A 26,739-nucleotide genomic window follows, 5' to 3' on the forward strand; every position below is an offset into this window, starting at 1 on the left:
GTAGAGCTTAACAATATAATGAAAGAATCGGGCAAACGCTAGTAGTCTCCCCAAAAATTCAATCAACTTGTTTATTATTTCAAGTTTCAAACGAGACACAGTGCCTCAGCAATCAACTTCCAGAATTGACTGAGAATCAATCATACGAATGTTTTGCAGAATTATATGGGTGATATTTCCCGTGGTGCTTTGCTTAGCAAACTGAAAACACACACAATTTTTTACTGAATGTAAACAAATTCTTTGTCACCATTCATAGTGAAAAAATTCACCCACAGGCTCAAATTACAGCCTCTGCAAAATTCTTTCAATTTCACCCGGCTATGCAATGAATGCAACATAAAGAATGGAGGTTTGCAATATTTTCCATTTGATTTAAAATAAATTCTAAACATTTCCTTTAACGTTTGAATGAACAAGAACCTCCACGAAGTTGAGCCCGAGACCATAGAATTCATTTCCTTTATATTTTTCTGTCACATTATCATGCTCTATTGAAATTTGTTTAGTTAATTAAACAGACATTTACTAATAATTTGATGATGGACTTTGACAGTATGAATTCTGATAACGTACATGTAGGCAAAATTTGATCAATAGCACAAACTTGCAACTCATTTGATGAAGGCCAAAAAAACACAACATACAATGTTTATAGTAGATTATAAGAAGAGTGGTTTACAAGTAATAATAAAACTGCATCTGAAAGAGCTGAATACTCATGACATAACTGTCTCTATGTGACTCAGAGAACCGACCCCAAGCATAATATATCATGTAGGTGTGGAATGGCAGTGACGTGGAGAGAGGATGACATGCTGGCATTCACTATTTTACTCACGCAAGAATACCATAAGAAGTGGCTTCCACGGAATGGAGTGACACTGTCAAATCATAGACAAGCTGGCGATTGAGAAACCACAGAGGACATCTGCCAGAGACATGTGATATTCTGCTTTTGGATTCCTTGCAAAAAATGAAATGACTTCACAATCACTTCTTGGTGGTGAAATTGATAAAGACAATTATTTCCAAGGCATGTCGATATGAGAAGGATAACTATGGATCATCAGAGGAATTAATTCTGATTTAGCATGAGTTTATTTTACAAAACACACTAATTGATGAACTGTAGCATAAAGATCTACCTACATGCAAATGGCCTTGCACCACAAAAAGAAGAGCGCAGGATAAATTGGATAGGAATGGGGGAGAGGGGCAGGGCAAGCAGGAGCAAATAATAGTGAGTTTATTCGATGAAAATTCGCAAATGTTCCACTCACCACGACAGTATATCAGAGATCGGTGCTTTCCGAGACACTCGCCGCTCTCGGCTTGACTGGCAGGGTCTGGCAAGAGGAACTGGTGAAGGTCGGGGTGGGAACTGGAGGAGGGGGAGGGGTGGGCCGGGGAGGCCGATTGGGATGTGCGACCACCCTCGGCGAACTGGGAGGCAGGGAAGGCGAGACCACGGGGCCATGGACTGCACTGGCCGCTTGGGTTGCTGCAGGTGTTGAGCTCGGTGCAGAAGACGCTGGGTATGTGAAAGCGGATGAACCAGGCTGGTGGGCGGGCAGAGGGGGCTTGCCTGAGACCACTGAAACATGAGAACAGCACAATGAGACACTCGCCGGGGAGGCCGTCGGAAGGAGGACTATGGCATACGAATGCCGTTTGTGGAACACAGATGAAAGAACTCGAGTGATACCTCAGGAGCCTAAACCAACCACAATTACCTTGGAACAGCGGAGTTAGCTTTAATCAAAAGTTTTTGATTTCCAATCTGAACTTGATAGTGGTTTGCAAAGTAGGACAACGCCAACTGATCAAATCTTTAAGATCTAAAGAGTTATTCATCAAAATATAAGAATTAGGTATTCACATTTGCACACAAATTTTCAAAGGTTTCAAATATAATACAATATATACAAATATTTTCTTTTCAATATATACAAATTTTCAAATATATTTCTCTGAAAAGTTTTCCCTTTGCCCAAAATATATTTCAAGATGGAAAATTGCAGAGCAGTAGTAAATCAAAGATCAACTAAAAGTATACAGCCTAAAAAATTGCAACTGGATAGGCCGAGAGGCAGAAAATACCATCTTTTCTCAATTATAACCAGATGCTCATTGTCTCAATTCAAAATTTAAAAATTACCCATCAGTTGAAATGCAAACCTCAGCTAACATTATTTCTTTTCAGAAGGCTATGCAATGAATCATAAATAATATGAGTTTCCACCAGCATTCAAGGAAGAGCACCAGGAGTCATGGATGAGGAGTGGGGCTTACAAAGCAAGTATCTCAATGGGAATAAACATAATCCCATGCCTACTGCAGGGAAAGTGAAGGAAAAAACCACTCAAAGTATTATTCAAAGATATTATCCTGAGATTATTTGAATTAGTGTAAAAGCAGGGCAACAAATTTTCATTTTCAAGACATTTATAATATTATTAGTGATGTATTTGAACATTTTCAAGATCTCCATCATAAAAGGTGTGTATAAGGGATTTAAATACCCTGGTACACAACAGGTTAAAAGCGTAACCTGAGGTAGATGACAAAAATGTGTATTGAAGATCACCAAAGTCTTCCATATCTCTCACTTCTGGGCACACACACTCCAGTAACTATTTCACTGGGCATGAGGTTGCCTGAAGTCCTGAAAAAGTATGGACCAAGTGATTCATGACTGGAGTTTATCAAGCATAATTTTCTTCCCTGTTCTGCCAGCAGTTTTGCAGGCATGACTAGTTCCTAAAATTTCAATCAAAGTAGGATGCTGTGCTGGAGCACTTAATAGCATAACACACCTGACTTATTATTTGCACAGCAAAGGTCAAACGATTTTTAAAGGACAAACTCTATCCATTTATGCATAGAGTCACACCAATGCCTATCATTGCATACAGTGATGCGCACAAGCCTCTGAAAAATTTACCTAAAAAATTACTGCAGTACTGTATTTATCAAAAAACATACTGCCCCAGCAATTTGGTTTCCCAATTGGATGGCTAGATGGAAATTTCTGAAGGTGCAATGGAGAAGAGGACGAGCCATCTCACCTTGTTTCTCTGAATCACTACGGCTTGTGTTTTCTTTCTCAGCTATGTTGCCATCGGACATTGTGCGGTTATGACTAGAGTTGGAGGACCGACGCCTCTCCAATGTGCTCATATGACTACTGAGGTTCTCAGGCTTCGGAGGTCTCTCTGGCTTCTCCGCTGGGACATGGTCCTTCCTCTCTGCAAAAAAATGGACACACATCAATGCCATGATCTCTTGGGTGACAAGGACAACCTTTTCCAGAGATTCCGCTGCACTTAATTAGACGTTACATCTTATCGTAAGGTCCATAAGTAAAGGCATTTCCAATCAGTTTTTCTAGTTTTCTGGCCACTATGTGATAGGTGAATCGTGGCAAAAGAATTAAAATCTAAATTCAACATTGCCCCCTATTGCTAGAGCCAATGTTTATATCATCACAGTGGCGTTCAGATTTTCGCATATTCTAATGGCCAAACGGCATAAATTTAACACCCCTTTTTTCATTTTTCCTCCAATAAGTTTGCGTAACATTTACAGATAAATTATTAATTATTACACTGATTTTTTCCCCCATTCCTATATCATGAGGGGGATCAGGATGGTGCAGTGGCCAGCATACTGGTTTCCCACCCAGGTTCGAATTCTGGAGACAGCAGATATTTTTTCCGTGGCATCCCAATCCCAAAGAGGTCTCCCCCAAGCACTCGAGGTGCTTTGTGGAGAGCACTTTCAAGTGAGTACGCCATCCATCAGATGGGACGCAAAACTGCACACCACTCGGCCTTTTTTGATAAGAGTAGGCTGATGCTGGGTTTCTCTCCATCCTTCCTCCCTTCTCACCTATCCCTAATGGGGCAAATGACCTCGGCTGTCGGTCGGTTGCATCCTCTAAATCTACCACCACTCCCTATACGTGATGTTATCGCATCCCCCTACTGTCGGTTACCTCGCTTAGGGGTTTGTGTCCATCTGGATGCCAATTCCAAGAGCAGGGGAATGGGAGAAAAAATGAAAAATGAGCCACATGGAAGAATATTCTCCAGACAAAGAAACATGTATGCTTAGCAGTCTTTCAAATTACTCCAATTAGACCGATTTATTTCAAAAGAACTACTCCTTCCTTCCATTCAGCGCTCCACCAAAATATTTTCATCCAAGTTGTCCCACCAAATTTCTCCAGCCACTTCTGGCATCTCCTCAAATGTCCATGTATCTGGCTATGCATGCTCACCAGTCACAGTTGGATTGGAGATAGGTCGGAGGGTCCCACCCGATGGGGCCTTGCTCTGGAGTTCCTGCTCACTGGACACGGTTGCCCCTTTCTCCCCTCCAACCTGGATTATTGCCACCTGCTGCTTATCCACCGAGTACATGTACGTTCTCTCCAACATGGGACGAATGTTTGACTGGAAAAATAGACCAAAATGAAAATAAAATGCTAATTTTTTATCGAGGTTAAAAGAAAAGTTATGACATGCAATAAGTAACCAGCCAAGGTTTTATCTTAACAGAATGGATCAGAACATACTAAAACTATAGAATGTGAACTTAAATATTCCATCCATCTCAAAAAATGAGTTTCAAAGATTTAGGACAAGCTTCAGATTAGGTTCGTGAGTGTCACAAACCAGTTTCAAATCAAAATAATCATCATAAAACAGAGAATTCCAACTGGCAAACAGAAAAAAGCCAAACAATGAAACTCACGAAATAATGACTGCCTTTAACTGTTTGGCATGAAATAATTAAAAATTACTTTTTAATAAATAATGTTTCCTTTTTGGAAAAATTAGATTTTGCATGTAAGTCAATATGACATTCTTCACAATAATTATGAAAACCTTATATTACAGCAACTAATATGAGCCATTGATAAATATGCACCAATCACAATTACATTACTTAATATTGGATAAAAATGTGAAGGGTAAAAATCTAGTGGACATTAAATAATTCCAGTCCCCAAAACATAAGATATGTCTAGCAACCATAACCACCACCAGTGAATGTACAAGGGCAGGTCAACCATGTATTTCCTTAAGTGATAAGGGCATGCATTGTGATTTTCACTTTTCTCTTTGATTGAACAACATAATAAAAGGGAGCTAGCTACAGCAATGGTTAGAACTATAAAAGGAGCAGCTCACACAGCAAGATCATTAGCAAGCATACTCTGAGAAAGTATTATTATATCATTATTACTACTCCGTTAAATCCTACAACTTGCAGGCACCTGTGTTATGAGGGTATGAGGTTATTAGAACCATGTGCATGTACAGCAGACTTAAATGTCAGCTCAAAGGAACAGTTCAGCATGATAATGTACGTAAGGTAGCATCATGTGATCAAGCATTCATCCTTGCAGCATTTTACTGTCTGAGAACGTTTCTCATCACGGCACGACGAGCGGTGTGACAGCCACTCGTGATATACAAAATGCCCCACAACCCTTCACCTTGGCACCAAGGATAGAGCGCACAAGCATACCACGTTAGTTGCCATGTGGTGCCTAGTAGTTTGAGAACTTTATTTCTGAATGTCGTCATGAGTATGAGAAATAATTGATACCCATAACCTTCACAACTCGATAGCTACATTCCCTTAATGGCTATCAGATCTAGGAGCTGCATGAGTTCACATGGGTTGTAGGCCATGGCACATCTTACAACTAAAACAAATATCATTCTCATTGGTCTTCCAAGTGCCATATAAAAGTCCAGACTGCTTCATGAAAATTGGACCGTTTCAACAGTTTCCCTAGTTCTAACACGTGATTTAAGAAGTTGAATGATTCTCAACTTTCCTAACTGGACTGGGCTACCCTGGATATGCCCGGTGGCAGCGTGTGAAACTGCCTGAGGTAGTGGCATAACTTACTTTCTCTACTAAACATTTATTTCACATAATGTATGTTTTGTTGAAGATGAAAACCATCCGTTGATAGTCACACACATGATCAGGACCACTGGGGTGTCTCTTTGGGAGAGAGAGGAAGGGGGGGTTGGGATTGAGGGGACTGGATGGAGCGTGGGGAGCCCAGTGCATGGGATGGAAGGGGGGTTGCCATGGGCGGTGGGAGACACCTGGGTCCCTAAGAAGGGGGGAGTGGGAAGAGAGCCGTATTTCTTTTCAAGCCTCACCAAGCAATCAAGTTTCGTCTCTCTGTGTGCCTTCCTCCTCATGTTGATCTTCAACCAACCCTAGGTCACGTAAAGCAATTGGAATGTGGAAGTCATGCTGAGTCATGCTTATCGTTTTAATAGATTATTCTTCAACATAGAACAGACCAGACGCAGACAGCAATGAGACAATAGGTTGTGGAAGTTCAACAAAGTGACAAATTGAAATTAAAAGAGTTCCTTTCATTTCAGCTGTTTAAGAGGAATTGGTTTAAAGAAGTGGCTATAAGATGCATTACTGTATTAAGGTAAACATCCAAGATCCACATACATTCCTTTTATAACTATAATTAATTTATAATACAAAGGACAAAATGATCATTGCCATGCTTTCCTGGAGGATTGAAATAAAAATTATCCCCTAATAATCAATGATATATCATATCTCCCTATATTTCCATGAGTTTGACAAATGATTATGTCAAAACTTATACTGTTCACTTATTTTATTATAATTAATTAGGTTTCCTTTTCAGTCACCAACTAAACAAGTGGCCGAATGTCACGCAAGGGTTTTTGATGAACCTACTGATTTTTGGTGATTGATAGCAGATTGAAAGACAACCTTTCGCACTTAATTGTTAAGCTGCAATTGCCTATTTGATGCCCTATTACTTTATGGATTAATTAATACAAAATGAAATTAAGAAGAAAAGTTTCTGGCAAGTATAATCATGGCATTAGGCAAGTTAGTCAAAACTGAAACATACTCTGCCTTGGACACCTGGAAATATCCCCTTGTTAGTAACATAGTGAGAAAGAGTAAGAGACGTAGTAAAAAAAAGGTAACTCACAATATGTACATTGGAGCAGCTGCCCTCTTAATTTGCTAGTGTTGTGGTATCCCTTTGCAGTGTTCCTAGTGACGATGATTATCCAGCTTAGAGTGGCCACAATTCAGGACTCTTAAGCGAAGTTTTCGGGTTTCAATATGTTTCTTTTCTAAAACCAGTCCTTACCTCCCAAAGACTTTGTCGAGTTCTAAAGCCATTTTTATGGTTAATGGTATGGTTCCCTGGTTTGGAAAATTCAGCCACCGTACGTTTGTTTGACACGCACTATGGAGATGTATCCCTAGATCTAGCAGTATGTATTTGTGAGAACAAGTACAAGAGAATTAACACTTCCTGCTTTCACATTTTATAAAGGTTTCCATGCTATTATGAATCCACATTGCCTATGTTGCTTGTACCAGTATCACATGTATGCAAATAATATGTTTAAAAAACACAGCATTATCTTTATGCTGAGCAGTCAAGAGCCTTCCTACAAGCTGAAGCAGAGCAAACGCAAGCAATACTTGTATTTTCAGAGATTCTATTACTCCCGCCAAAAACTGAAAAATTGGATGCAAAAAAATATGTGGTCCTCAATTTCGTATGACGCTATAAATGGTTCCAGCATTAATCTTCACTTGAACATCACTCATCCATCTAAACTGGTTCATTGTCATGCAAAACTATAACGTGAAAATATTATGCTTTCATGAAATAAATGTCAATCACTATTCACTTTTTTATCATGACTAATTGATTTTATGCACTGAGTATTCTAGTCATCAATGGCCTGTTTACAAATTTTATGGACCAAATATAAATCAATTTTTGAACCGCATATATTTCAATTTTTGTTTTTCTATAAACATGCTTATTAGATTCAAAGAAAACATAAAGGAATAGCAGGCACTGAATGGGTGATTCTGCAGTCAGACGCATTATCTTTTAAAATGAATCTTACACCATCTTCATAATGCCACTACTTTAGGCATTGCCTAAATTAATGTACTACACCTCTATTCCAATGTGCACTACCACATATACATTACCATGCTTACTTAGTAAGTCCCTACAATTCATATGAAGTCATAAAATAATTGAGAAGTCATTTTTTTCGTAAGAACTTGACCATAGTACATTTAAAAAGGATGACCTAGAAATATCAAAGCAAATACTGAAAATAATGCAAAATGATGCCAATGAAATAAAATCTTTAAAGGTATAGATACCATATTATATGTGTAATGGCAAATTAATTGGGTAAACTATGTCCAGGATACTCAAATAATAGAACGAGGTCACCAGACTTCAGGTGAGACTTAACAACAGCAATGCAATTAACTGTAACCAAGTCCCCCAACAAAATGGATATAACACCGGCAATCAGATAGTCGATAATCAGACACAACACCTACGTAGGGAGACATTCTAACCAGAATGAGGGAAAAACAAAAAATAAATGAACAATAACACTCTTCTGGAAACGTGGCAGGAAGTTAAAAGTGAGACTATCATGAAGTCTTTTAAAAAAAACTTGGAATTAGCAAAACCACCAGATGGAAGTGAAGATGACACATTGTATGAAGAAACAAATGTGACAACACCAGTGAAAATAACTGCATGTGTGATTTTAGCAGTAGTGATGACAAATTTCTGGGATATTACGATGAATAAATGTTTGTATAGTGCTATTTTTTAATGTAACAATTTCATAATCTTGGTATTAAATGTGGACACTTAATACTTTGATCCTTTTCAGTCTAATCCAAGAATATTCCATCAAGTCTAACCTGAAAAATCACAGTGCATCTCATAGGTGCTAACATCAGGGCGCATCTTAAGGACCAGGAAACACGGTGTATTCACATTAAGCCCTCAATTGATACCATGCTGTTTGCACATTTAGTTTGATAGATCATGCGGTGAGCTTTAATCTAAATACTACTCTCAGCCTTGTGTTGGAATCACTGCCTAGCCCATCCATGGCGCCCCTACTGAAGCATTATATTTCAAAATTAAGGCAAATGTATTATGATCAACCATGATGAAATGCTCACAAATATCAGAATGGTAATTTATACTTCATTAATATAGTCATGGCCATGGAAGCACTGGTCTTGGCACATGCCGTTCCAGTTTAAATTGAATCCTGGAATTAACAAATTACAGGGAAACATCTATTTTGCAATTATGAAGAGAAGGCCTTAAATTTTAAATCAAAGAAACTGTGAAATCAAACAAATGAAAATTAAATTAATGATAATATACACTTAATTTAAAGCAGATGAGTCATCTAACATTCAAGGTTTTAATAAAATAATACATAAATATATTGACAAAAAGAATGAGTTTGTGCTAAAAAAATTAAAACTTGTGTTATTTTTTTACAGCATTTGTTATTTTCAGCAATTCTTTTCTCAAAAATACAACATTTAAAAACTTAAATGGAAAAATAAATGGGTTAGATTAAAATTAATTCCAAAAAATGCTCATGATTTCACATCTGCGACTGCAATCACACTATATCCAATGACCTGCCCAACGACTATCACAGGCAACATGATGTGGAAAGTTGGTCATTAATTTTTTAAGCTATATTTAGGAAAAAAACTTCCAGTAACGGGTATTTAGTAAAAAATATATGAAAGAAACTTCCTATGGCTGTGAACTGACGAACAAGTGGACTAATATGCACCAACCAAACCCACTAATCTTTTCAGCAGTGTCTTTTTATCAATTGTCCTTTCAGCACAATTGAGAGCTGTGAAACTGCAGCTTTAAGATTTCCATGTTTACATGTTGAGTTGAATCAATCATAATATTGAATGACCAGGGTAGGTTTCATAAGCAGTCTTAACTATTAATTAAATCATAAGGCAATAAACTGTACCTTGGGTATTACACTTAATACAGAGATTCTCGTCATATGCTGTAATCACATCATGCTCCCACAGTACTTTCAACTGCAAAGTCCATAACAACACTGTCAATGTAGCCTGGAAAAACTTGTTTGGAATTTTAAAATTGCTCATAAAAACTCATGATGTAAAACAAAGACTCCAGTAAAACGATTCAAACATTTGCAAGCAGAGAAAATTTCATTCGTGCATGTAAAACGTTGAAGATATTGCACAGTGAAATTTTTAATTGATCTTTGAGGAACTTTTGAAATAAATGATTGTGAAAAGAATCCATGATTTTTGGAAAGGGTAAGGAAAATGTGAGAATTAGAATGTGTAAAATTAAAGTTTCACTGTACATTAGACCATGCTAGGGAATGACGACTTGATTATACCTGGCGAGTATTTCTATAGAAAGACAACGAATTAGTCCGAGGGCAATTAAAATACATGCAATTTCCAAACTAATCTAAGGAATGCAAATCAAACCTTCTACCAGGGCTCTGGTTAGTTGTTTTCTACATGGAGGGGGCTTTAATCTGAAGGCATGAGGAGGCCAAGAGAGCCTAGAAAATCTTTTCAAACGTCTGGCGATACCTCGGAAGTAGACGCGTCTTGTACGTCTGCTGCCTCTCCTGGGGGCAAAATTATCATGGGGGTAGCTGAGGGGGTGGGGGTGGTGGTGGTGGTTGGGGCAGTGGACGTCGTGGGGGCCACCCCGTGATGGGGCCTCAGTGACGGGGGTCTCTCGGGAACGGCAGGTTTGTGCCTCTCAACCACTTCAACACTGCTCACATCCACCAGCTCCTCCTGGCTCCCCTTGGCAGGTATTAATGTCCTGGGAGCAGCAATGGGAACCCTTATTGCCTGCGTCAAGGGCACAGAGCACCCTTTGAAACCTCCATCATCATCGTCTTCCTCTTCATCCTCTTCAGAACGAGCCAGGGGTGCTATCTCAGACGCTTTCTTCATCGCTACGTCATTAGGAATGCATACAAGGGGACTTCGACGGGGTGGTTTCTCTGGCTTGTCCACAGGTGGCACTGGCGCAGGCTTGTTCTTTCGATGAATGATAGGTTTGGGGCTTCCATGAGGTGGACTGAAAGCAGGGACAAAAATGTGTAAAAAAGAAAATAATAGCATAAAAACACAATATAAAAATACCCACGGTATTTCCCTGCCCAAAAACCCACATTTTCCTACTCCAAAATGTGCTCTAAAATCAGCCTGATACATATGGGCCAGGAGTATCAGTGTACAACTTCGACATACAAGCGCAAGCCAATTTGTCCGAAAAACACTTCCTTCCAAGCATTTTTTTTCAGCATCAGGCAAGGAAACTGGTTGCCTTGATTACAAATTTTGATAAAATCACTGTTTTGAGTCAGTAGCATGCAACCGAGTTTTAATATTTAATTGAAAGCACTTCCTAAAAAAAATTCATACAATAAATCGAAAATGAACACAATGTGGCATATTTAGTTTCATCTCACATGTGGTGATATCACAAAACTTTATGCATATTGGTCTAACGGGGATGTCCCCCTCTGTTAATGGACACAGGATGCGGCATCACTCCTAATAAACTCCGAGCCCACAGGCATTTAAACTCAATTAATATGAGATTTTCGTAAAGGTATAGAAAATGGTTTCTTTTGGTACAAATTTTATAATATCAAAGTAATGACAGAAACTAAGTGTCACATAAGAAGTTAAAATGATAAATAACCTGATGGCATCTTAAGAGAGACGATTGTCATGCAGTATTGCATTTAAACTTGCGAATTACACTTCAGCACACAGAAACAGGGCTACCGAGAGACATTTTTGCACAGTTATGTCGAATTTCTGGAATTATACTTGGAAAATGGGTCACTGTTCATTTTTAATTTAACAATTCAATTTTCTTCGCATTGAGTGTTAACATCAAAATACTTGGATCCTATTCAGTCTATAAGCAGGAACAAGTTGAAAAAGAATACCCACCTCTAGGCACACACACACACACACACACACTAACTTGAATGCAAATATAGAGAAACCAGTGTCAAAAGCTAACAACTTCTAATTGGAAACTTTCTTCAGCATCCAAATTTGACTTTTTAAGTTTTATCACAGATAAGCAAATGTAGCAGCTAATGACTGATTAGAAAATAACAACAAAATGTCATCAGCATTATGCTTTTTCATAAGAAAATTATAAATTTAATTTGTTAATATCAATTACACTAAACCAAGAAATAAATTTTGAAGCATTACTTCACCACCTTCAAGTTATAAGTTGTACTGCATGCTACAATGATGCTTTCACTAACTTCCTTGGGTGCATTAAATATCATATCCTTAGGTGGTTCGGGTCAAACATAAGGAATGCTCAAGAGTGAGCCAACAGCTACCTTCCATGATCAGAGAGGCTACTGCCCGACTGGGTCCTCTTGAGGCCTGGCTCTGCAGTGGAGGACAAATGAAGGACGTCTCCACTCCCACTACTGCTCCTGTTGTGGCCCTTGCGGTGGTGGCTCTCCGTGGTCAGACTGGTGGTCATCCCATTCACTGCTACACTACCGCTCCGGCCAAACAACTCATTGCCATTCGTCGAAGCTATGCCATCTGGCTTGGATATAGTTTGGTAGAAGTCCAAATCTAGAGACATTTGATAAGAGAGGGCAATGAAAAAGAGAAACAGAGAACTTAAAGGTCTTTGTTTTACATCCTTCCTTGGGTTACCGCTAAACTCCTTCGTGAATTAAAGTTATTTTTGACAACAGATTGATGCAATGACTGGTTTACAATTCTTTAGGAGTTAGTTTATACAATTATATTTTCTGTAAATCCTATAATTATCCCATGTTAAATGTTGGGTGACATATGCAAGCAATTCAACATAGTTTTTGCAAACTACTGTGTATCTGCAAATGGTGTGATAGTTCGTTCGTTAAAGTAAATGAAGCCATGAAAACTCTGAAAACAAAGGCTAATTGGTTTTATATTTAGATCAGTTTTTAAAGGTGTTATCGGAATCATGTTTTTGGAAATTGTCTTAGAGGGCATAAGCAACAAGAAAAATACTAAATCAGAGTTACTGCTAGCCTTTAAAATTTCTAGTAAGAAAAGCTTCCCACCAGGGAGTGACAATCATCGAGAGGGGAGGACAGAACTCAGATCCAACTCAAGTTCATCATACCATCACACAGCTAGCTACCTTCCCCCACTGAATCAAGAGTTGAATATCTTCTGTGAGATGCTGTTCTATTCCAATCAAAGCTGAAGGAGTACACAATCTACAAAAACAGTGTTGCAAATTAAAAAATTATACTTTTGATTCCCTTTAATCATGACCACCACAGCCATTTAAAGTGAGAACGCAAGTGGAGTTATCTATTCTAATAAGACAAAAATCGGTGCCAATTCAGTCAACCTATCAAAAGCCAACAATAATGCTGAGGTAAAACACACACATGACTGAAGGTAGGTTATAGAGCTTTCTAACTATCTGTGAGATGTTTCAGATGCATAAATACTTGTGGCTGAGGTTTAAGCCAGCAGGTGTATTCACCAGGCAGTGGACGGCGGTTCTATCTCTAGATGTACAGAGGTTAGCTGCAAATTGAGTGAGTGAACTCAGCAAATAAGTGGCTGTGGATGATAGCAGTGGTACTCGGACTGGGCCATATCTTGTCCAAGGATGGAGAGGGCCATCCTCGGATAAGATAGCCTAACGTTTCGATGAAGAACTATGAATGTGCCATGTCTACTTGCTGCTGACAAATAATAGGCGGCCAATTACCCAAAGGAGGCGACAGAAGCCCTCCTTTATATGAGTGAAGCTGGAAACTACAGAGGGTCATATAGCAACACTCATCTCACTGCAGGCATGGTAAAAATTGCTTAGAGTTATTGGGTGGGCCATCACAATATTTACCAGAATGGATCAGTTGATGATTCTGCAGACTCCAATACATTTGGGTTATTTAAATAAGTACGGAAAGTTCAAGTAACATTAAAAAATATACATATAGTGAACTCTTGCTGGCACTTTTTCGTTTCATATTATTATTTTTGAAGAGACTCAAAATTCTGAATGCACAAATCGGTAAAACATGCAAACCACGGCTGACCTTCTGTGGCAAGGGGCAGTTTTAATGTGGGAGGCATTACATAAGGGTATGTAATTTACGGCATTAATGGCTTGGTCATATTCATTTCATAGCTTGTTGGTGACATATGGCAAAACCTTTCATTTCTTCAGTATTATGAAAAGTATATTCTACCTTAGCATAAATACTTTCTCAAGAGCTCCAGCATTAATATTTCATACATCAACGCTTAATAATTTTGGATAATGCTCAGTGTTCGCATGAATTCCATTTTCACTCTGTTCTGCACAACAATTAACTGAGCCATGCAGTGGTTTAATTCATATTTGCAGCTACTCAGGAAACTTAGTTAAAACACACCCATCTATGAAATACCCTCAATTTTTTGGAAGTCGCATGCATGCTCTAATTACATACTCAAGTGGAAGGAACACTACTTGGAAAATAGTAGAGTAATAAATACCAATTCTTTTTCACTATCATAATTTTCCAAACAGTAAACAATTTCAACATATGCAGATGCGCGAAAAACATAACCGAAAACACAACTCACTTTGCAGTGCGCATGCAGTACATGGAACTTAATGGCAGCAACAGAACTGCCCGTGGGTGCTGCATTTGTATTCAGAATGAAAAGTAAACAATAAATAATAACAAACGGAAACATTCAAAATGTTTTTGCACAGAAGTTACTACTCTACTTCTGTTACTTATACACATTTCATGTAAGTTTCCCTACTATTCCTCAGCTTTTCATAGACATTAAACTTTGTTGAGTTGAGATTTTTCTTTTACCATCACATTCTCCCTTGTTGTTCTTTCTCCACTTGTCTCATTCATAGAAACACAAAGTATGCTCTGCTAGTGTGATAGCATCAACAAAAATTTTCAAAACAAATGAATATCAACATACAAGGTCTGTCCCAAAAGTAGTAGGACTTATTTTTTCCCAGATAGACAGACGGACAGACGGCAGTTTCTCTGGCTAGGTTCGAGGGAGGGGAGTCTCAGGAAAGGCTTGAGGCCGGTGGTAGTTGGCTCCCAGCCTTTGTGAAGTGTGCATTGTTTGTTTGCGAAACCTCTGTAACGAGACCTTGTAACGCCCTGTCATGAACTGGTTATTGGAACAGCACCATGCAATTCAATTTTTTTCAGGGGGGTAGAGAAGATGTAGACACCAAACGTTCGGGACACTCTTCAGTCTCAAAAATGACAAAAATCTTGCAAGGGGGGAGGCTTTGTTGGACAGGGACCACAGACTAAGTGCTAGCATGGTTTATGATGAACTTGGCATCCCTAAAAGTGATGTACATCGACTTGTGACCGTAAACATGGACATGAGGAAGGTGCGTGTGCGGAGTTGGTGCCACGAGTGCTCTCGGACGAACAAAATTAAACTCTCACGTGGATCTGCCAAGAGCTTCTTGACCATGTGAAAGAGGATCCAAATTTTGCACACAATTCCCCACCTTCTTCCTGTTCTCCCACCTCAAATCCATGCCAAAAGTACTTGACTACGTCTCTGTGGAAGTGTTACAACAGGCATTAATGAGGGAGGCCACGAGCATTCCAGGCAGCACCTTCCAGAAGGCATAGGATGCATGGAAAGCCCCACTGGCAGTGGTGCTTGGATGCAGAAGGGTGCTGCTTTGGATACACATGAGTGAATGTATCAACTCTGGCCATGAACTTTTTTCTATCGACTCAATCCCACTACTTTTGGGACAGACCTTGTAAATGTGAGTGTTAAGGTGCCATAAAGAAAAATAAAATAGGGCATTCATATGTGCACTCCATTTTAACAACACATTACAACCTTCTATTACGCCACTGCAAATCACTAATCATTCTCCAAATTAAATCTCTCATGAAATCTAATCTAACCTCAACTCCAGAATTGAATTAGAATCAAATATAAATTAAATTCTTATACACTTTTATTTGAATGGTTATTTGTAGAAAAAATTATAATATGTAAACATTTTTATTTCTAATTCACTTAAATAACATCCTGCATCATCTCAAGAGACACTTAGAAAGGCTAAACAATATGGCTCCACCTCGAAACAAATTGAAAATTATGCAAAAAGAAACAATATTAGGAAATAAATTAAATCAGTTAAGAGCATTTTAAGAGATGAAGAACAGATTTTACTTCAGTAAACAACATAAAGTAAATATGTACCCATTTGTTATTCCAGTACATAACACTTTTGGAAATCTTTTAAAAGCCTTTGTTTTAACATCAGCTATTCTTTTCAAAGTACATGCTATAACAAAAAAATGATCTTGATCTTTTGAGTCTAGGCGAAAGATTATCAATTACAAGTAGAAATATCAAAATGTGTGTCAGTCAGTATTTTCCCCCGCTAAATTAACTCTCTTGAATGAGAAGCGGCTTCGATAGCAAGCAATTCCAGGGCTGCATTTGATAAGAGTGGAAATATTCATTATTTTCCTTCCAATAAAGCTATGGATCACCATCAAGACCAAGTGATGGCTGTTTAGAACAGTCATGGACTTAATTTTGAAATTACTACATTTGAAACATTTTGAAATGAGTATTCAGCTGCTACTGGAATTCCCTTGATGCATCACATTTCCTGGTTCCCATAATTCATAAGATCAAATCAGAAAATTAAGAGCCATATGTCAGTAGAATTGAGCAAAAATAGCTCATTTCGTAGCCCATGTTAGCATTCCATGGCATTAAAACCTTGTTGATTCGTAGTAACATGTAGTGACCTCTTTCAGTCCCACTTCCTCTTTGGAATATTCAAGTGAACCTGAATATTCACTTGAACTGAAATTGAAATTCACAGAGTGAAGATGACCCAGATCTAGGTCAAGTCAGAATGCGACCGTATTTGGTACATACAATGGAGGTTATGAAGTGCAGTATACATGCCATAGCTTGTCAACTGTTAAGAAAGTGGACAACAAATTCAATCTTGATAGAAAAATGTGGGGAAAAGGAATGAGAAATTGAAAATAAGGTATCAAGGGCACGTTTCTCATGTGAAAGATAACTTCATTGTAATTTGTACCACACAAGGACTCTTCCCAATTTAACTTTTTTATTTGCCACACATACGAGACGCCATTATCAATGAACATATCTCATGGCAGCCAAGTTACCAAAATATATACCATATTTTTTCATCGATAACGTGCGCGCTATGTATACAAAAATGTTCAGATGATCAAAAAAAATGACGATGGATGTTATGTAATGAAAATTGGAAAAATCCAAACATTTACATACCTATGTACACAATAATTCAAAGAAGAGTTTTGCAAAATAAATTAGTCTGGAAGCATACCTTTTTAATTGCATTCTATTTTATACCGATCTGCTACTTTTACAGTTATTTCATCTCATAAATTCATGAGAAAAAGAAGAAACATATAATTTCTATTATTAATTTAATTTAATATGCAGTACTTATTTATTCATAGTACTTCACGTACACGTAGAATACCTTGTATTATATACACGTACGCATAAATATATGATGGGATAGATTGATCACTTTAATTCTAGAAATTCATCACCTGAATCACAATTAAATGAATTAAGTGCATTTATTATCTCTTCAGGCACATTGCCGAGTTCCCTCTCCAAAGTCAACTCTTCCTCATCCTCTAGAACTTGCATTGAAATATTACCCATTCTGCCTAGCCTTTCATCCGACTAGAACGTAACTTGGATTTCAAAGATTTATTAATGGATCAATCCTGGCAGCCTCGCTATTTCCTTTTTCTTTCGCTCAATTGATAACTTTTAGCTTAAACATCGCTGTATATGATTTTATTCTCATTGGGTAATTTTCTTGAGAAAATTCTAAATCACAAAAGCTTAACTCAAGTCATGTTTGAAAATATTACCATGGTAGGTGGCACTTTCACATAATTTGGAGGGTGCCTAGAACAGCTGAGCACCGATACTAACAAAGCGAAGTGAAGCAAACTTAACAAGAAAATTCTATTTCATTCATTCTCTAATTTTCTTTTATATTTGATCTGCTGAAAGTTACTTTTCATAGCAAATGAAAGGGCACACAAACCTATGTCTCGTTTCGACATACGAATCATATCGAAAAAGCAATGAGGAGAGATATTGTGTTGGCTTGTAAATTTTGCTTATTTTTTGACCCTTATATGGTTTGCGGTTAATTTCAATCGCCTGATTCTAATCTTCTGTATACTTACAGTAGATTAGACCGCCAATTTTAAGTGCCTCGGGCTTCACGACGCAAAGTTATGGGAAGATACGCATGAGTACCCTTTTCATTGGTATTATTATTATTAGGTAATCTACCGGTTGAGGTAGGTTTTTGGATGGACGTAATTACTAATTAAATAATTTGTGGCCCCTAGCAAAACACAACATCCTACTCTACATCAGGTCCCTCTTCAGCTCTGAGTACTTCCTTCCTCCCTTCATCCCGTCCAACATCCCTATCCTGTTCCTTTCCTTTCCTTGTTTGCCTAACATTCTCCCCTCAATCACAGTCTCTAACATCCCACTGCCGGTCAATACACCCTTCATCCACTTTTCCTGCCTCCATAGGATTTCTCCCAACAAACCCCTCTCTTCGCCCACCATACCAAGTACTTCCTCATTTGTTTTCTTCTCTGTCCATTTTACCTTCTCCATTCTTCTCCACACCCACATTTCAAAAGCCTCCAGTCTACGTCTATTCTCCTGCTTCAATGACCACGTTTCCGCGCCGTACATAGCTACGCTCCATATCAAAGTTTTCACGAGTCTTTTCCTAATATCCTTACTCAACGTCCCCGTCATCAACTCCCTCCTCCTTGTGAAAGCCTCTTTGCCTAGTACAATTCTTCTCCTTACGTCCCTACTACTTTGCCCGTCTTGGTCCAAAACACTACCTAGATACGTAAACTGTTCTACCTGCTCTAGCTTTTGCCCTCCTATTTTAATGTTTAGCTTAGCCTTTTTCTTTCTAGAAAATCGCATAACCTTTGTTTTATTAATATGGATTTTCATCCCATATCTGTCGCACTGATTTTCCAATTCACTGAGCAATGCTTGCAACCCCTTGGCTGACTGACAAACTAAAGCTTGGTCATCAGCAAACCTAACTGATTTTACGAATTCCCCGCCCACTTTCATTCCTACCTCCAGTTCTTCCCATGCCTCTTTGATCATTTCCTCTGCATATAGGTTGAACAGCAACGGTGATGATGGGCAACCCTGCCTTACACCTCTACCTAACACTGCCCATCTGGACTCCCCGTTTCCCACCCACACCTGAGCAGTCTGACACATGTACAGGTTGTGGATTAGCCTCCTTTCCCTCCAATCTATTCCTATTTTCTGCAATATACTCATTAGTTTTTCCCAATTCACTCTATCAAACGCTTTTTCGAAATCTACGAAACAGGCAAACACCTCCTGGTTGTGTTCTATATTCCTCTTGATTAATAATCTCATTACTGCAATGGCATCACGCGTGCCTCTCCTATTCCTAAACCCAAACTGATCATCCCCTAAGTAAGCATTTGCTCTACTCTCTATCCTTTTGTTCATGATCCTGAGAACAACTTTAGCTGCGTGGGATATCTAACTTATCGTCCTGTAGTCCTCACATGATGTAGCCTTTACCTTTTTTGGAATAGGAACTAAAACTGATCTCACAGTCTTCCGGCCAGATTCCCTCCTCATAAATACTACGAATCAGCCCATATAGCCCCTTCCTCCCACATTTTCCTAAACATGTCAATAGTTCCGCTGGAATGTTATCTACCCCCACGGCCTTATTTAGTTTCATCTCCCTTAATGCCCTTTCTATCTCATTGTCTAGTATGCCTGGACCTAAGCTGTCTTCCTCTACACCATATTCTTTTTCAACGTCTAACTTTGTTGGTCTAAGTTCTTTACTATACAGTTCTTCTATACACTCCTTCCCTCTCTCTTGGATCTTTCACACACACACACACACACACACACACAGATATATATATATATAATATGCATCTATACACGTTCAAGATAACTATGAAGCCCTGGGCGCTTGGTATCTATACAAATTCATGATAACTACAAAGTTCTGGGTGCCCGTTATATATAAGGTGTGCGTTATTGATGGGAAAACACGGTATTTTTTTCTGAAAACATCTGCTCAACGTGAGCTAGTCTAAACCAGGCAGGGTAGAAATCTAGATTATTCAGAAACAACTTTTTCTCATGCACTAATCACGCTACAGCTCTAGCATTGGTTATTATTGGAAAGGAAATTTGAATTTCAACGGAAAATATTTTCTGTGTCACGATTTTATATTATTTGGGTTGAAGAAATTCCAGTAGAAGTTATTTACAATGATTATAACAATGAATTTAGATGATACTGGAATGACTGGAATCTTGAAAAGGCAACTTTTAAACTCTCCGAGTTTGTTAAATTAAATTCTTGTGACCTGACAACAAAGGTACGGAGTGTTGATGAAATTTCAGATTGTGATTGTGTCGATGTCAAGAACCATCGACAACATGCAATGTGCGCGTGAAGTGCTGAATTCATAACAGTTTCAGGTTTAACTTTGTGGAATTCCTTCATTATGAGGATAAAAAGAAACTAAACATTTCCACCAAAAAGATTCAATATTTAACGACCATGGTTTCAATGCTGCACAGCATCATCATCATCAGGTGATGCCCAGCAGCATCGAAACCATGGTCGGGTGAGGTATTGAATCTTTATCGTTTAAGTGCAAAGTTTATTTTCACCCTCATAATGAAGGAATTCAGACTTTTGGTTAAGTGTGCGCATGGTCGCAGATTGCATATTGGCATTATTAATAAGATGACAGTGCACACACCATTTGGATCACTGAAAATTTGGCAAAGCGAAACATCTGTGCTCAACTCGCCCTCCCAAAGGTCTTGACCAAGAGAAGAGTCCAGTGTTTAATTGCGAAGACCTTCTGCAATGATTCCCCAATCCCCAATCCCCATAGACTTGGCCCCGGGACACTATTTCCTATCCCCAAAGGTGAAATCCTCCCTCAAAATACACCACCATGGGAACCTAAATGCCATTACAGAAGCTTGTGCGTGTACTCTTAAGGACCTTTCGGAATCCACCGACCAGGGAGCTTTTGAGCCGTGGAAAAACCGTTGGCAAAAGTGCATCAATGTTTAAGGGATTTACTTTAAAGAATTTTGATTAAAGCATTGTAGCAATATCGGAAATAAATATGTTTCCAAAACTTTTTATACATACCTTGTAATCAACTTTTTGAGCTTCAAATTATATTAAAGGACTTTACAGGACCCTACTTTCTACACTAGTATTTTTAGATATTTTTCCTCTGGAATGCCTCTTTATGCACAGGCAAACTTCGATTTTGGTATTTTGTCAAACAAATAAGAAAGACATTCAGGGGTTGAGATCAGAATGGAAGAGGGAATAGATAAGTCAACAATGATAATGTACCACTGAGGAATGTCCTGATGAGAGTCCCATGTACATGTTTATGGAAGTCTACACTTCACGGGCAGATTCTCACATAAGTTTTCATTTTCATATTTTATCACTAAATACTAGCAACATCATGTACTTCCTATCTAAACAATGACATAAACTGAAATCACACACTTGGGAGGTTACTTTGCCAAGTATTTCAATGAATAGAAAAAACATTATTAAATTTTTACTCTGCAAATATGGAACTGCAAGATATTATTTTGAAAGGCTATACTTATTTCACAGTCTATTTTTTTAGATGCCTTAAATTTTTAAATACCGATATTTGCTGTACATAAGTACTTCACAGTAATCATTATTATTATTATTATTATTTATTATTATTTTAGAATTACGTTGAAATTAGGCAATTTTCCTGGTGGCAAGTCAAGTTTGATCAAAGATAACTCTTGCAACGAAAATTACATGCATACACGCACTATAAAAACAGATAAGAAACAAAATATCCTTACATAAAATGGCACTTCCACATGACATACAAACAAACTTCCACATCACATACAAAATGCCGTCCACATCACATGCAAACAATTATTTCATGACTACAATGAAGTTTATTACCAAGTGGCTGCTTTACATTTCAACTTAAAACTTCTAAAATTGGATGGAAAGGGCTCAAACAAACCTCCAGGCAGCTGGTTCCAATCAATTATGGTTCTCTTTAAAAAAGAGTATTTTTTCTTATTTGTTTTTTGCATCCCAATTTTTATTTTGAAACTAAGGTCGTTTTTTCCCTTAAAGCTAGGCTTTTCTATCTCTTTCCATAAATCTTCCCACGCTTCATCCTTTTTAACAATTCTATACATCGCACCTAACCTACTCCTTTTTCTTCTATTTTTCAAACTCTCCCATTTCAGTATATCCAACATATCCGTCATGCTTTCTTTTCTTTTTTTACTTTCCGAGTATATCTTGCTGCCTTTCTTTGAACTTTTTCTATCTTTTTAATATGTCTCATCCCATACTATGGAGGAGTATTCTAGGATAGGGATAACCAGTACCTTGGATGCTTTTTCTTTTGTGGCTACGTTACTTCCTTTTAAATTTATCATTGCCAAATGCAAAACTTTAAATGCCTTCCGTGTCAAATTATCTACTTGGACCCCCCACCCAAGATCCCTGGTTAAGTAAATGCCTAAATATTTGCATTGACTGGTACATCGGATTCTTTCTCCAAAGAGGGGAGGGTGTACATTTCCTTTCCTGCATTCTTTTTATTTGAAAACTGTATATGCTTACTCTTACTTATATTAATGCCCATGTTATCATTTGTAACCCAGTCAACAAGGCGATCGATGTCATTTTGTAGTATTACACGGCCATTTACATGCTCTACCCATCTGTATATAATGCAGTCATCAGCAAAGAGTCTTATTGGGGAATGTAAATTGTTTCCCAAGATACCCTGGAGAATCTCAGTCTGCATTTCCATTAAATTCATACAATTAATATAGAAAATTTAATTCTTACAGATTTTACCATTAAAAAGAGATAATGAACAATAACTTACCTCCAGGGAAAAACCACTCAGCATAAGTGACTAGGTTGTCAACAATGAAACTGTGCAGGTTGGCTGTGTTCATGTTCATCCTGAGAAAGAAATCACTTGGTTATAATTTCAAAATAATGTGACTTAACTGAGGGAGAAAATTTCCATCCAGATTCAATGAGGTTAAATAAAGCACGCTGTTATGCTTTGAAATTCTGAGAAAGATAAATGAATTACTTATGGAACATTTTTAAAATCATTAATTTCCTTGATAACCATATTTTATAGCCTACAAATTGCTCCATTGTATATTGAAGAGTATGAATGGTACTTATCCTCAAAATTTGTAAACCTTTAGTATGAACATAAACTATTGGTATACCAATGTTGTCATTGTAATTAATGGCATTTGAGGTCAATGTGGAATCATTTGACATTCATCAACCGTGGCTTGTCAGTGAAAGACTGATTTTTTCAAGAGGAGAAGAGCTACGTGCAAATTGAGCCAGGCTATTTCAACTGAAATGACAAGCCTCCAAACGTCTTGGTCCCACACAACACCATTGTCAGCACCATCAGCAATCGCTGGAAATTTCCTGTCACCAGAGATGCCACCCCTGAATTAATATGCTGCATGTAAACGAACGCTAGCACAACAAAATGCTGCTACGTGACACTTCATACAACGTGAAGCGACGTGAATGGGAGCTGTTTTCAAAGGGAAGATCAGGGTGTTTTCTTAGACAAAGACGGTGCAGTGTAAAAAATATAAGGGAGGCAGGCCTAGCAGATGGTACTTGCGGAAAAGTAGATGCCTATGGGTATAAATTGGTAGCTGGAGCACGACTTTTCTCGCTAGCTTTTGAAGGGCGAATGCTTTTCAGCCAAAATAGACATACCCCCAACATATGATTCTAAATGCACTGCCCTTTGACTGCTTAGTGTTCATCTATCTTGAAAGTGATAGTAAAACTCGGTCCATGACTAAAAGCACATACTTGACTATATGGGTGCCCCAAAGCATTCAAATAATAGTAATAGTCAGTCAGATCAGTTAAAAAAAACCAATTATATTTCACACGTTAAGTCTCCTGCAATAAGTTGCTTATAATAGAGAAAAGTGAAGGTTAATTTGCCTGGTATATTCATGAACAGACAAAACACCATCAAGCTTCGTTGGACTAAACTGGAACTAGAAGAAATTTTGTCCCGAGTGCATTAATTTTGAAGTCCAATTTTGGGGAAGGAACTTATATTGACTTTAAAATTCCCCGACTCTCCTGTTTTGTTGAGCAAAAAATCATGTAAACAAACAAATCTAAAAAGAAACCTAAATTTAAAGCAACATGAATAAACTGATTCCAAGTTTTATAGACTTAAATAATCTCCGTACGCATACCATATAATTCTGGCACAATGCTTGAAAATCAGAGGGTTAATTTGAACAATTAAAAAATAAATTCATGACAAATATTTATTAACTACTTTGTGATGTGCATTTGTGCCTCTGATATTGCTGTTTTCAGATTGTAACCCAAAATTTAGTTTGGGTTTGAGTGTTTGTGCCTGCAGTTGGTACAGGCGAGGAAGTAACATTCCCGCAAACTACAATTAAAGGGTGTTCTGGTTGAGAGGTTTGGTTGGTCACTGTCATGGAATTTCTTCTCCCACAAACTATCAAAACCAAATTTGTTTTCATTGCGAGACAAGTGGTGATAACTTAATACGGCTACAGGAGTTTTAATTTTATTTTGTTAATTTACGAGGCCGTAGAGCTTAAGTTTCCTAGACTTCATACAAGGATCACTTCAAGCAAATCAAAGACCATTTCACTTTTCTGATTACCTGAAAGGTAGTTTTGATATTTAGTGGCATCATACACCTAATTAGATCTCTGGGTAAAGGACATTGTCTGAGGCTTAACTGTGTGGAATTTCTCCATATTGCAAGGAATGGTAAAATAACTCTCCGATTCCGCAATCCAAAATGTATTACCACATGACCATGGTTTCACGGCTGTGGTAAAAAAAAACCGGGTAAAGGAGTCTCAAGGCCCTCAATTCCCAGAATGAATAATCAAACACCTCCAAAAACTGGAGTAGCAGAGCCCAAATTAACACAAACATTGATTTCTGCCAAACTGAATGCATGGACACGTTTCCATTTGAATCAGTTTTCAATGATTTTAGATTAAAACTATTCAGCCCATAGTAACAGCACACTCACTTGAATTAAAAACAAAAACATACTTACACCATAGCACCGCAGGCATCATCCGTCTGATTCCAGATTAAATTGGGAGCAATAACTATGGCAATGTTTTGAGGGCTCATCTTGTTCATCTCCTGGTTTCGTGACAGAATGGCTAAAAATTTCATCAGGTATCTCACATTTTCAAAGTTTGTTGATGGAAGACGGTGTAACACCTGCCACAATGCCTGCAGCCTTTCCTCGTTCGGCCCTTGCACCCTTTGTTAGAAATGAACGGGAGAGAAGAGACAATGTAATACACCTCCAGAGGCTACCATAGAATGCTAGATATCAGCAGAGGTGGAATTAAAATGAAAGATTTGCCAAGGGAAAGGAAATACCACCACATATTAGAATCCAGAGTATAATTCTATTTCCCATACCTTCCTTCAACATTAGAAAAACACATTTATTGATTTCAGTCACAGTATTCCTCCGCCCATATACCAATTATGTGAAATGAATTAGACCCCAAACAGATTACAGAGTTACAAAATACAAACCGACCGATGCATTTACTGTTTAAAAAATATTAATAAAATATGCTTTAAAGATTGTGATACATCCACTGAGAAGGCATTTCCTCAACCAAACAGTGCCCAGCTGGAAATGTGGATTGGAGTCATGGATATGTTACAACTGATGTAGTTCTTAATATTTTATAAAATAGCTGTTCCTTAAACTGCTCATCAGAAATTAGTGATAAATGGCAAAATGAACATTAAAGAGCACTGCCAAATGGCAGGAAATTCACTTCTCACTGCCATGTGAGAACACTCTGGAATAAATTAATACTTTTTATACAGCATTATTTTTATTAAATTGCCATACTTTTTATTCCACTGCCATGTGAGGACATTCTGGAATAAATTAATACTTCTTATGCAGCATTTGTCAAACAAATTGAATTCAAACACTGAAAAGCTGAAAATAACCTCTAGCAACTTTTCTAATACTCATCAATATCATTTAATGCCAAACATTCTACTTAACATCCAATTGGAAGCGAAACTTTCACGGGGAGTGTCCATTAAGAAAACTAGTTCCTCCAGTTCCGACGGAATCCTAACATCCAAGGCTTTGCTAAATAATAATGCATAGAACATTGACTAATAATATAATATGAACAACACATTTATTTTTCAAATCAATGCCTAAAAAGAACTTTCCCAAAGTTATATGCTGAAGTGGAACTTTGTCATGGATCACACCAACAAAGGTAGCCCACCTTTTGCATTAGCGTTTACTCTATAGGTTCCAGTTCCTGAATTAATTTTACTCAATTTGTGTTTCCTTTCCTTCTTTCAACCTAAGTCATAACAACCTCTAACCTATTTAATGATGTGGAATAATATAGCTCACCCTAAAATAATGGAATCCCTTAGTAATGGGAACTTCCTGCATCACCCATAGTTTCCCAGTACGTTCTGGCAAGCAAAAAATCACACTGCATAACTTTCAGATATGACTGTCCAAA

The 26,739-nt window shown here is 37.8% G+C and overlaps 1 protein-coding gene across 2 annotated transcripts in view; it reads right to left on the reverse strand.

Annotated features, from left to right (window-relative positions):
* LOC139688631 (rho GTPase-activating protein 44-like) overlaps positions 1 to 26,739 on the reverse strand; it is a 40,125-nt gene that overhangs the window by 1,750 nt on the left and 11,636 nt on the right. The window contains exons 10-16 of one of the 2 annotated variants that reach the window (XM_071586191.1): positions 25,266 to 25,481; positions 23,034 to 23,113; positions 12,306 to 12,552; positions 10,705 to 11,008; positions 4,286 to 4,460; positions 3,072 to 3,251; positions 1,284 to 1,597 (exon numbers count right to left, since the gene is read on the reverse strand). In XM_071586191.1, the coding sequence (XP_071442292.1) occupies positions 1,296 to 1,597; positions 3,072 to 3,251; positions 4,286 to 4,460; positions 10,705 to 11,008; positions 12,306 to 12,552; positions 23,034 to 23,113; positions 25,266 to 25,481 (1,504 nt within the window). In that variant the 3' untranslated portion in view covers positions 1,284 to 1,295. Of the gene's footprint in view, positions 1 to 1,283; positions 1,598 to 3,071; positions 3,252 to 4,285; positions 4,461 to 10,506; positions 11,009 to 12,305; positions 12,553 to 23,033; positions 23,114 to 25,265; positions 25,482 to 26,739 lie in introns of both variants that reach the window. The other variant, XM_071586190.1, reaches the window with a different exon arrangement.

The sequence above is a fragment of the Hetaerina americana genome, unplaced genomic scaffold (assembly GCF_022747635.1).
Source record: "Hetaerina americana unplaced genomic scaffold, ioHetAmer1.1.p SCAF_21, whole genome shotgun sequence".
Lineage (NCBI taxonomy): Eukaryota > Metazoa > Arthropoda > Insecta > Odonata > Calopterygidae > Hetaerina > Hetaerina americana.